We start from the raw sequence: 12198 nt of genomic DNA, 5'->3' as shown, positions 1-12198 counted from the left end.
CCACACCGACACTCACAGAGACACACTCACATCCACTCTCGCACCCAGACTCCCTCTCACACCTACTGTCACACCCAGACACTCTCACACCCACTCTCACACCCATATTGACCATCTCACACCCAGACACTCTCACACCCACTCTCACATCCAGAGACACTCTCTCAGAACTATTCACATACCCAGAGAGACAGGCCCTGCGGCACCCCTTCAGCCAAACCCGGATTGAGTGGTAATGGGGGTTGACCGCAGGGCTTGGCTGCAAACCAGGCCCTGTGGCCAACTCGTGCGCGGCGGTGGTTGGATAAATGTATAGTAATTAAAATTACTTTTTGTTAACAAAAAAACATTGAAATTCACTGAAAAAAACAAAGGTTACAAGGACGTTATTGTTAGAAAATAAAAATAAAATTAAACGTAGAAATTCACTTAAAAAACCAAAGGTTACAGGGACGTTATAGTTAAAAAATTATATTTTTTTAAAACGTAGAAATTCACTTAAAAAAACAAAAGTTACAGGGACGTTATAGTTAGGTTCTGAATTTACTCACACAAAACCATAGAAATTCGGCAGCTACAGTTAGAGTTATTTCAGGTAACTATAACTCGCGCCCTTGTCTCAGGTCAACTTCTAAAACATCATTAAAAATATAACTAAAACATTACAGATCAAATTATTGAAGAACAAACTGTGCATGGTAGGGGCACGAGTTATAGCTACCTTAGGCCACAAGTTACAGTTGCTTGAAATACCTCTGACTATAACTGCTGAATTTCTATGGTTTTGTGCAAGTAAATTCAGAACCTAATTATAATAATATAAATGTATATTACATATAACATAAGCTGAGGTTAATATGATATTACTCTTGCAAGCCTACTTATATGGTTTTTAGTCTTGTGTCATCATTGTAAACAGAACTGGAACCCCCCCATAATCGTAAATGTCCATTTCTTTTCCTTGTAAAGTGATTGCATCTTGTAGTCAGTGAAACGTAAAGTAAGTATCTCTCATTAGGCTGCTGATGATCCTGATAAGCAAGCTTTACTATCTAGCATTAGTTTAAATGTTCAAATTAAGACACTGGCTGCAAATAACATACCTTTATTTTCATTGGTATGGTATTAAAATCAGTCGCAGCTCACAGAGATTACACGGGGTGGGGCGCCACGCGGGGGGATATTAATAAAATTTTAAAAAATATTAAAACAAAACTTACCTACCCTCCGCGCAACGGACCCTGCGTCTCCTCAGCAGCAGGCAGGTACAGGCTCCTAGCCTGCCCTGTGGCCAATCCTAACGCTGCTCAGGGAAGTGTTAGGATTGGCTGGGAGCACCCAGCCAGGGTACTCCCAGGCGGACTGGGAGCCTGTGCCTGCTTTCTGCAGCCCGGCAATACAGTGCCGCGCTGGAGACAGCACAGTGCGCATGTGTGTTTGGCCAGCCCGGGATGGCCGGCCAGACACACAAGGGCACTGAGGGGATTGCACAGTACGCTCCCCTCAGTGCTCGTCATCCCCAATGCGCCGTCCCCTTAACAACGGAAGGATCATAAACTTAGTTTATTATAATTTCGTTGTTTAAGGATTTGAGCGTTTGCTGCTGGCGTGAGGGCAACGCTCCTCTGCCATAGCCGAGGAGCCGCCGCTAATTAATATCTGTATATCTGCATATTGCTGCACATCTCGGTATCTAGCCCAGGGCCTTTGCCACTTCCGTTTCAGTGACTGAAAATGATCTGGTCTGTGATCTTCATTGTAAAATTTTGCTGTCTCTCATTTGTTCTTTCTCAGGTGAAATTGTTCACGGATATTCATCCAGACTACGGCAATGGTATTCAGACCCTACTGGAGAAATACAACGCCGAGGCATGCAAGAAAAAGGTGAACAAATCAAGATTTTGTTCTCATAAAGTGCATTTCTGCTCAGTTCTGTAACATGCAGTCATCAGTTGTTCGGTCCCATGACTGCGTCTTCTCATCTGAGCCTTCCTTGTGTAGTGTGCAGTCTTGGGACGCCTCGCGTGTAACAGCCACAGGCATTGTACCCCATGACTGGTCCACGCGCCTGTGTTGTTTCCTTTTGTTCGCATAGACTGGAGTCAATAGGGCTACGCATCTCTAAGCTGAACCTCTGGTCTTTCAAGCCATAAGTTATTTTAAGTGTTGGGGTGGGGGGTGACATGGTACATCTTCTTGGATGCAAATTGACCAATTTTACACATGATCAGCTATATCATTGCTGCTTGGAAAGCTACTAAAAATATTCTAGACCCGTCAAACAAGCTTTTAATATTTCTTATAGAAGTTGAGCAGGATATCTACTTATCCCATCACTTAATTCGCCAAAGCTTCATGTTTTTGGTTGTCAATACGATTTGTGTGAATACAACTTTTCTAGCGACTTTGCTGAAAGCTGTGCAGTCTATTTGACTCCATTAGTAAGCAATCATGTTTGCTGCATTTAAAAGACAAATGAACTTGTTTTCCTCCCCCTCTCAGCCTGCCAGCCAACCCAAGAAGTAAACCTTGTCAAGACGACCTGCTGGAACTGTTCCAGAGATGTACGCGGACGGTGCAAATGCTGCAAAACCTTGCAATGATGCTCAATACTACACAGTTCTGACTAATAATACAGAATATATTATACTGTCTAAATATATGGAGCTGCTTCTGTGGATTACAATTTGTCATTTGCATTTAGACTCGGGCACATATATACTGTGCATCCACCCGGTGTGGAGAGCGCTGGGATTCTGTCAGCTGTTTTTAAAATTGACGATTTAGCCTTTTTTCTGCTAGAGCATTTTCCTTATCGTTCCATGCCTTTCTCTGCAGATCAGTTACCCACAGTTTCTTACTTTCTTCTTGTGCCAGTAGATACCCGCAGGCATTTCAGTAGACATTTATAAAATTGTACTGAATTATTGAAACATTGTAACGCACAAGTGTTTTGATTCTAATGTTTCCAATAGCTTAAGGGTGCCCTAGCTGTTACATTATTGTCACAAATAACTTCAACCTGCAAATCAGTTTCATGGACAGGTGCCTTCTCCACGTCCAGCATCAAGAAATCATGATTCTGGGAGAAACTGAGCAAAGCATTTGAATTTGTATTCCATAGCAATAAAATTATCAAAACCAGGCACGCTGGTACCCTTTTTATTTCTACTGTGCTTAATTGTCTTGCTTTTATTTGTGAAAAAAGACATGTGGGTGGTGAACAGCAGTGAGTAGTATCAAACCAGTAGGTTTGAGAGTCCAGACAGTAAACCTGCTTCAGGGGTGCTCAAGAATATGGACACATTGGGTTTAACCTAAGTGGTGTATGGTTGTAGCCCACTGCCAGCCATGTCCTGCCGGTCTAGAGCGCCCACAAACCTCGACCATAAGGCCCTGCTTTCCACCCTCAACTCTACGCAGGTTGGCACCCGCTACCACTGAAAACAAAAAAAAACAAACCTACCAACAGCTGGTGCACTATCCTGGCTGGAACTTAAAGGCAACACATGACTTTGAAAAGTAAATGGTGTAATTAGTCGTGAGAAGGAAAAAAAATGTTTCACCTCACCAAATGCATCAACAAGGCTCCAAACTAGATAAAGGAAATGTTTAGCATCATCCAAGAAAGTTCTAACCTCGAAGTGCTGAGAGGCCCACCCTAAACCTCTCAGCAACACTGTCAAGAGCATAATGTCTGATGGAATGACCTCAGGGGTTTGAAGACTGAAACTGTAGAACAGGCTTAGGACTGAATTTAAGAAACGCGGCGCTACATTCAATGCAGCACCACTTTTCTTATGCCCCCTAACGCCACTATGTTATGATATGGCGCACCATAGTGGTATTAGAAACAATAGCGTCAAACCTTTTGACACTATTGTGGCGCTTTGCTCCACTAGCATCAAAAATGTTGACCCTAGTGGGCCAAAGTGCAAGGAGACCCATTGATTGCAATGGGTGCGTCCTTTTAACGCTTGCAAAAAAATAACACCAAAAAATGGCACAATGAAATTTTGTAGATTTCATTGCACCATTTCCAGAGAAAGTCACCAGTTGTAAAGGAACAGCTGCAGCAACTCAAAGAGCAGCCTTCCTTAACACAAGAAAGTATGCATCACAAAATATACACTGAGGGATTCAGGTATATACTTAGCATCCAACCAAGATAAGAATACAACACATCTCCCCCATATATAAAAATAAAAGCCAGACTGAACAACCCTGATAAAAAACGAAATAATTAGTGGCAGTAAGAATGTCAAAACAAAATATAGTCCTGTCCCTAGCTGGTACTTTTATGTTAGCTGGAGCGTTCCCCAGTACCATCCATGCCCACAAATGCAGCATCCTCATCGCTTTGATTGAGTACCACATCCAGCTTCATAGACACTAGGACACATATTTATGGGCAAGTGGCATGGGCCGCGCCGCAAGTATTCTTGCGACGCTGCCCTACGCCAATGTGAATGGGCAGGAATGTACTGTACTTATGAAATACGATGCATTCCTGTCCTTTCCCCCTGCGCCGGCGCAGAATTTGCATGAGTTTATGGGTGTTACCAGGAGATATAGGGCAAGCTCAGAAGGCATTCTACACACCGTATATAACACATAGTGCCAGATCTACAAGAAAGGGGCGTATCGGTCCCGAGATGCCATTTTTCTTGCCCTGCCCCTGCTCCACCTGACGACACCACGGTTGAGCTGTATTTACAAGGCGGCGTACCGTGGCGCTCGTTTCCACGATAGCAATTATAAATTATGACGCTATGGTGGCACTTTGCTGGATTAGCATCATGAATTATGGCGCTACTGCAGCTAAGCACTAGGGAGACCCATAGGTGACTATGGGCCCGTCACTTTAATGCCTGCCCGAGCAGGTGTTAAAACTGACGAAAAAAATGTTGCGGTGAAATCTTGTAGACTTCACTGCACTGTTTTTTGCAGCCTCCCTGCGTGGGAACGCCCCTCTTGCATACATTATACCTGGCACAGGTATCATGTGAAGCAAGTGGTTACAAAGTGGCGCAATGGTGCAATGCTAGCATTGCGCCACTTTGTTAACATGGCGTGAGTAAATGGACTCCTTAACACCACATTAGCGTAACAAAAAATACGCTAGTGTGGCTTAAGGAGGTGTAAATCTGGCCCATAGAACGGGGAGCCTCTCCGCTAGTGCAGATCTACCTCCACACATTAGCCGTATAGGTGTACATTGTTGATTCTCTGTGTGAGCCACTGCGTGCAGATGCCTGTACATGTACCTATTCAGGCTCCCTGCTTATGTGGTGGCATGTGGCCGGAGGACCATACGCATAGCTGCCAAGTTTTCAGACAGCTTATGGGTGACATTTTTATGGTTTGTGCGTGCGTATAAGTGACATTCTGCTGCCAAATGTCTGACACTGAGTAATACTTTCTCACGAGTAAATCAATCACCAGTATTTGGGTCCTCTCAGTGAGGTTTCTGCTGTTGCATCCAGATATATAACACAACAATGAATACACACCAAATATAATTCAGACTTATTGGTGTTTCCAATGCTTGTTAGCAGTATCACCCGAACGAGTGATAACCATGATTTTGTTGTGAGCAATTAGAACTGGAAATATTAAAATTCTGAAAATATTGGACTTTGAATTAAACATTAATAAGGGCTGTGGAAGAAGTATTCCTCTTTGAAGCTCAAACAACCTTTCCTCTGTAGTGTTGCTCCTTTCTGAAATCCTCCATCTGCATATCTCATGCCATCTCTCCTCTTTATCCTTCTGCATGCACATTCTTGTGACCACACACCCACCCACTCTCTCGATCTCTCTCTCCTCCCCTGTAAAAGTGCTACTTTCTTTCTGTCACTGTATTAGCAACCATGTACCTCCTTTAAACATTTTTCCACAAAATGGTAATTATATTTGGCACATGAGCAACCATCATTCTGTGCATGGAGACCAGGGACTGGATGTGCATGTAGTCTGAATACTTTTAAGACCCACTGACAGGCACTTTGAGAAACTTGCACTGCTTTTAGCGTCAACTCCAGAGCTCAATCCTGCCCAGTCATGCACTCCCATCCACAACCTGAACCACCCCAGGCACTGGTGGTCTGTCCTGAATGGCTGCCAATGGGCCAGTACTAGGATTTTAGCTGCTCTTTGACATTACAAGAATGAGATGATGGCCACAAATGCAAGACCAATTGAAGGAGGCACTATTGTTTTGCAAAATAAAGCTTTGTGGCTTAGGGCATTCAGCAGTGGGGGAAGAACTGCATAAGTGGGTCCCAGGCTTCAAAGCATTATTTAATAGAGATGGGATCTGTTCTTCAATCAGCGATCCCAAAGTTTTGTAGATTAATTGGTCTTGTGGGGGAAGTGGCAATAGAAATTCTAAGTATATGTTTGAAAGCATGGTAAGTGTGCCTTTTCTGTGGCGGTTGCATAGTGTGGGAATTCCACTGAAAGCAGTTATGCAACATTCAGTCACTGAGTGGTGATGACCGAGGCTGAGGTGTAGTTGTCTCTCAGTCGTGCAAGTCTACCCTGAGTGCTGCGCGTGCAGCAGCAGTTATAAGGTGCTGGTTTCACTAGAAGTGTAGTTGGGTTAGGGTATTACGCCCTTACCATCGGTGAACCTCTGCTGCTCTGAAACCATGCCAGTAAACTAATTTATAAAACTGTTTCTCACTTCCACCAACCTTCCAGACATCTCTGCTGTGTCGGTCTCTCAGTAGCACACACCGTACGCATACACAAAAACAGAGCAGGGGCCGTGCCTTCTTGTACCTGGCTCCGAAAGCCTGGAACGAGACGTCCCAGAACACATCAGAGCCCTCTCCTCTGTTGACTTTTGCAAGAAGCTGAAGACTTGACTTTTCAAGCAAGCCCCCGGGGCTGGCCTCACCCACTGGCTACAAAGAGCCTTTATGGGTGATTAGCGTGCTATAGAAATACCAATAACATAACATACTTCACTTACTGTTTGAAAGCACCGAGCCGGGACGCTGTGGGAGTTTGTTGTAAGCACACCCGCACCTGGAGGCTTAGGCTTGAGGAGGACTTCTGACGGTCGAGTTAGACTCACTGTTAGCTGTTGTCAGGCTGGCGAGCTCTGGAGGCAGAGGTCTTGCCAGGAACATGGGCGAGCTTCAGGTATATAGATCGCATGAGGCACTTGCAGCCTTCACAGATGCAAAGCCTTAGGGGATAGATTTATGAAAAGTGCCGCTGCACCTAATGTAGCGGCACATTTCTAGCATCCCCTAACGCTACCATGTGTGCGCTGTATTTAATATACGGCGCACCATGGAGCTAGGATCATCATTTTTTACACTAGTTCGGCGCGTTGCAGTATTAGCATAACATTTTTTGACACTAATCCTGCAAAGCTCATTGAGGCCCATTGTAAACAATGGTGTGCCACCTTTTAACGCTTGTTCTAAGTAGGCGTTAAAAGTGCCAAAAAAATGCCGCAAAGAAATCCCTTAGATTTCTTTGCACCATTTTTTCAGCCCCCATAACGGGGCAATGCCCCCTTTGCATACATTATGCCTGGTGCAGCACAATGTGCCACTTTGTAAATTTGGTGCAGTGATTTTGGCCTCGTTGGGCCACATTAGTGAAAAAAAAATGATGCTAATGTGTCGCAAGGAGGCACTAGGGGCTCTTAAATCTGCTCCTTAGTCTTTCCACATCTATGTCCAAGGCTTCTTACACTGCACCTCGTCGTACTAGCACTGCTTGCTACACCACCTGCCTACCATTAGCAGCAGAGTCCACACTCTGGGTCATGCGGGCTCGGCACCACTATGTGTTGGTGGGCGTGGCTGCAGCACAGGAAAAAAAAATTGTCCTTGACCAATGATGATACAAGCCCACTTACAAGTAACACGGGCAAGTTAGAGGCGTATGATGCACATGGCTGCTTCAATGCAGTTTTTTATTTGTTCAGACAGCGGCCACATCCGCCGGATGATCCAGCAGCCACACTTGTAGAGGTGGGGTGGGCCGCCAGCGAGAGCACAATTGGTTTTTGCTGGTTGTCACAGTGACAGTGGAAACAATGTATCCAACTGACTGCAATCACCTTAGAAAAGAGTTCTGAGACTGGCCGCCAGGCAGCTTGGGAAACTGAGGCAAATCGGCAGTGTACGGATTTGTGTAAGTGTATTATTTTTTTGGTATTCACAAACTACAAGTTTAATTTTATTAATAGTAATTTTATGACTGCAGAGACTCCTCATTTGGGAGGGGGACGACTCCGCACATAGGAAGATTTGCTGATGACCCTCATTCTCGGAGTACTGTGGATGTCACTCGCAACATGCCTACACTTGGTCCCTTGTTCGAATGACCAAATACTTGGGTTTCACATATTGAAGCCATACTCAGAATGCAGTTGCAAAGAGTGAAACTGACAAATCTCCAGATTGGCACTGTGACCTACCACTCTTCCCACCAGGAAATCCATCTACAGCCACCGTAGTTGCACCATAGTGGTGTCCTTCTGCACTCTCTTGAGCTCACATTTTCACTCCAACTCAAAAGATTGAAGCGGCCACACCTACACCCTCACTACTGAAAACAAATTATTGAGAGAAGGTTCTGCGCATATGGTGGATGCAACTGCCCATGAGAGGAATCAGCCAAAATGGCAAGTAAAAATTTTCACTGCCCAGTTAGTTGGTTACCATCTTTGCGCATGGGAGCACCACACTCATTCAACTCTCTGGGGTATTCATTGCTTATATTACTCGCAAAGATTACACAGATCACTGTAAAATGTTTGTTATTGTAGGAAGCTGGCTTGGTGTGTGGTGGGTACCTAAGGTACTTACACCTTATACAGGTCCAGGTATCCCCTATTAGTGTAGTGTAGGCAGTGTCTAGAAGTCAGGCTCTCTAGAGGTAGGTGTGGATGAGCAGCCAAGGCTTATCTAGGAGACATGCAAAGCTCATGCAATACCACTCTAGTCACACAGCAATCACACACATGAAAGAGAACACTCGGTGTTACAAAAATAAAGGTACTTTATTTTAGTGACACTATATCAAAACGTACTAGAGAGGCAACCCTCTAATAAGAGGTAAGTAACACACTAAAATAGGCATAGAAAGTGATAGAAAACAGTGCAAATGCAGTTAGACATTAGTGACCCTAGGGGGAACCCAAACCATATACTAAAAAAATAGAATGCGGAAACAGGACCCCCACCTAGGTAAGTGGAATGTTAAGAGGGGAGCTGGGGCTACTAGGAAACCCCAACGGTAAGTACCGCAGTGCCCCCTAGCGACCAGGAGAAAAGGAGTAAATTAGTGGATTTTCCCCAAACCACCCAAAAGGAAGGAAAAGAAGACATTGCAACACACAGACAAGACTGCAAGAAACCAACTGTGAATTCCTGAAGAGGAAGACCTGTGGAAGAAGGGTACAAGTCCAGAAGTCACAGAAGAGTCCAGAAGGAGTAGGAGCTGCTACCCTCCCAGCTGTGGATGCAGGAGTTGGTCGACGGTGATGTGAACAAAGTCAGCACAGATGACGTCCCACGCTGAAAGAAGAATTGCAGTCGGTGTTGGTGCAGGAATTCCACCAACAAGCCTTGGCAAAGGCAAAGGTCGCGATTGGTGAAAAGTGGAGCTGCCGGGGACCAGTCAGGCCCACGAGGACTCAACCCAGGAGTGGGAGTCAGGGGGGACCCTCAGTGACACAGAGAGCCCACAGGAGCAAAAGCTGCCACCACAAGCGTCCTACAGAATGGGGACACAGGAGTCGCAGAAGAGCCCACGTAGCACGACTGAAGAAGGGTCCCACGCCGCAAGAGAACCACGCAGAGGGCTGTGCATTGCAGGAAGGAATGCCGGGGACTGGAGCTACACATAGCCTGAAGATCCCTTGAAGGAGATGCAAACAAGCCTTGGCACCTTCAAAAAACGCAGTGCTTGGGGTTACTGTCCTGTGTGGGGATGCAAGGGCTTACGTCCACCAAAGTTGGACAGCTGGCAGAGAGGACCAAGAAGACTACTCCGGACAACACCCCGTGATGCAGGATCCACACAGCTCAGGATGAGAGGAGATCCTTGCAGTCGGTTGTCGTTGCAGTTGGTGCCTGCGGTTGCAGATGAGTGACTCCTTCACTCCAAGGGAGATTCCTTCTTCCTTCTCATGCAGACTGAAGACTTGCTGCCCTCAGAGTATGCACAGCCGGGGAAATGTTGCAGAAGCTTAAAGGAGCTGTGGAAACAATGTTGCAAGAAGAGTCTTCTTCAAGGATGCAGATTGTCGGTTCCTGGAGGGTACAGACACAGTTCCAGTGGCTAGAAGTCGAAGTAAGGTTGCAGAGGAGTCCTGCTGGAATCTTTCAAGCCGAGTCTGAGGATCCACCAAAGAGAGAGAGAGACCCTAAATAGCCCTGAAAGGGGGATTGGTCACCTAGCCAGGTGACCACCTATCAGGAGGGGGCTCTGACGTCACCTGCCTGGCTGGCCTAACCACTCAGATGCTCCTAGAGGTCCCTCTAGAGGTCGACCTTGGATTCAAGATGGCAGAACGCTCTGGAGGAGCTCTGGGCACCACCCTTGGGGTGGTGATGGACAGGGGAGTGGTCACTCCCCTTTCCATTGTCCAGTTTCACACCAGAGCAGGGACTGAGGGTCCCTAACCGGTGTATACTGGTTTATGCACATAGGGCACTAAATGTGCCCTTCAAAGCATACCAGTGGCTTGGGGCAGGCTAGCCCCCCACCCCCAAGCATTGTAACACTTATTTCCAAAGGGAACGGGTGTTACCCCCCTTTCCCAAAGGAAATCCTTTGTTCTGCCTTCCTGGGCTTGAGCTGTTTAAGCAGCAGTAGGGCAAAAACCTGTCTGAGAGGTGGCAGCAGCTTGGGCTGCCTGGAAAAGCCTGGAAGACTGGTAGGAGCAATGCTGGGGGTCCTCTAATGAGCCCCCAGAGTGCATGGAATCATACTTCCAATACTGGCAACAGTATTGGGGTATGATTCCGACATGTTTGATACCAAACATGCCTAGGTTTGGAGTTACCATTATGTAGCTGGACATAGGTAGTGACCTATGTCCAGTAAACGCATAAAATGGGATCCCTGCACTCATGAAGTCCTTGAAACTGGCAGTGGAGTTGGTGGAGGCACCTCTGTAAGTGCAGGGGTGCCTTCACACACAGGTACTTGCACCCTGCCCTCTGGGCTAGGAGGGCCTGCCATAGGGGTGACTTACAGTGTCCAGGCGCAGTGATTTGTAGTGATAAAGGGTGCATGCACCCATCCACGCAGGCTGCAATGGCAGGCCTGCAGAACACTTTGCATGGGCTCAACATGGGTGGCATAATACATGCTGCAGCCCATGGGGATCCCCTGGTACCCCAATGCCCTGGGTACCTGTTTACCACATACTAGGGACTTACATGTGGGCACCAGTATGCCAAATGTGGGGTGAAAATGGTACATGTTACCAAGTGAGAATGGAGAGAGCATAATCACTGGGGTCCTGGTTAGCAGGATCCCAGTGAACACATGCAGAAAGTTAGGGTAACCATACCAAGAAAGAGGGTACATTCCTACAGTTATCAAACTGGGTCTGGCACCATCATCAGTTGTCGCACTGCTGAGAAATGCTATCACCCAATTTGCAAAGAGTGTTAGCAACAGTGAAATTAATAACATTTTTATAGAGTGTAAAGCACTCTTCAAGGGCAAAGTGTCCTGAATGACAAATGGTGATACTTCTTATCGACCATAGAGTGCAGCTTGTAGCACTCCTTCATTGATGTGTTACATACCAAATGCAGAAAACTCAAAAATTTAGATATCATACAGAAGGTTGACCGCCAGACTCCTCAGTCATGATGGCTCACAAAAACTGAAACAGGCAGATAAGTGTACCTCAGTGCCAACATATGATAACCTACAACCACCATCAACCATCAATGCCATCTAACAACCATGGTAGACACTTTACTTGCAGAAAATAATAGAACCCTATGGTTCTCGAAAATGGACCTTATCTCAGGGTGCCATCAGCTACTCCTTGACCACAAGCTGAGAAGGAACTTCATCATCTCTAGTGCCGCTCATGTCTTTCAAAACTAAGAGGTCCTTTCAGTACTGTGGAGCAGTAGTTCACAACCTTTTGACGTCTGCGGACCCCCAGTTTATCATTACTGAAAGCCGGGGACCCGCACT

The 12198-nt window shown here is 46.0% G+C and overlaps 1 protein-coding gene across 1 annotated transcript in view; it reads left to right on the top strand.

The window, feature by feature from the left end:
- LOC138283776 (catalase-like) overlaps window positions 1-3146 on the top strand; it is a 91854-nt gene extending 88708 nt beyond the window's left edge. Inside the window, exons 12-13 of the mRNA XM_069221847.1 lie at window positions 1795-1884; window positions 2503-3146. Coding sequence (XP_069077948.1) covers window positions 1795-1884; window positions 2503-2526 — 114 coding nt within the window. The 3' untranslated portion in view covers window positions 2527-3146. The remainder of the gene's footprint in view (window positions 1-1794; window positions 1885-2502) is intronic.
- The last annotated feature ends 9052 nt before the right edge of the window (window positions 3147-12198 follow it).

Source organism: Pleurodeles waltl, chromosome 3_1, assembly GCF_031143425.1.
Source record: "Pleurodeles waltl isolate 20211129_DDA chromosome 3_1, aPleWal1.hap1.20221129, whole genome shotgun sequence".
NCBI lineage: Eukaryota > Metazoa > Chordata > Amphibia > Caudata > Salamandridae > Pleurodeles > Pleurodeles waltl.
Note: the sequence above shows the minus strand (reverse complement) of the source record. Positions and strands in the feature narration are given on the sequence as shown.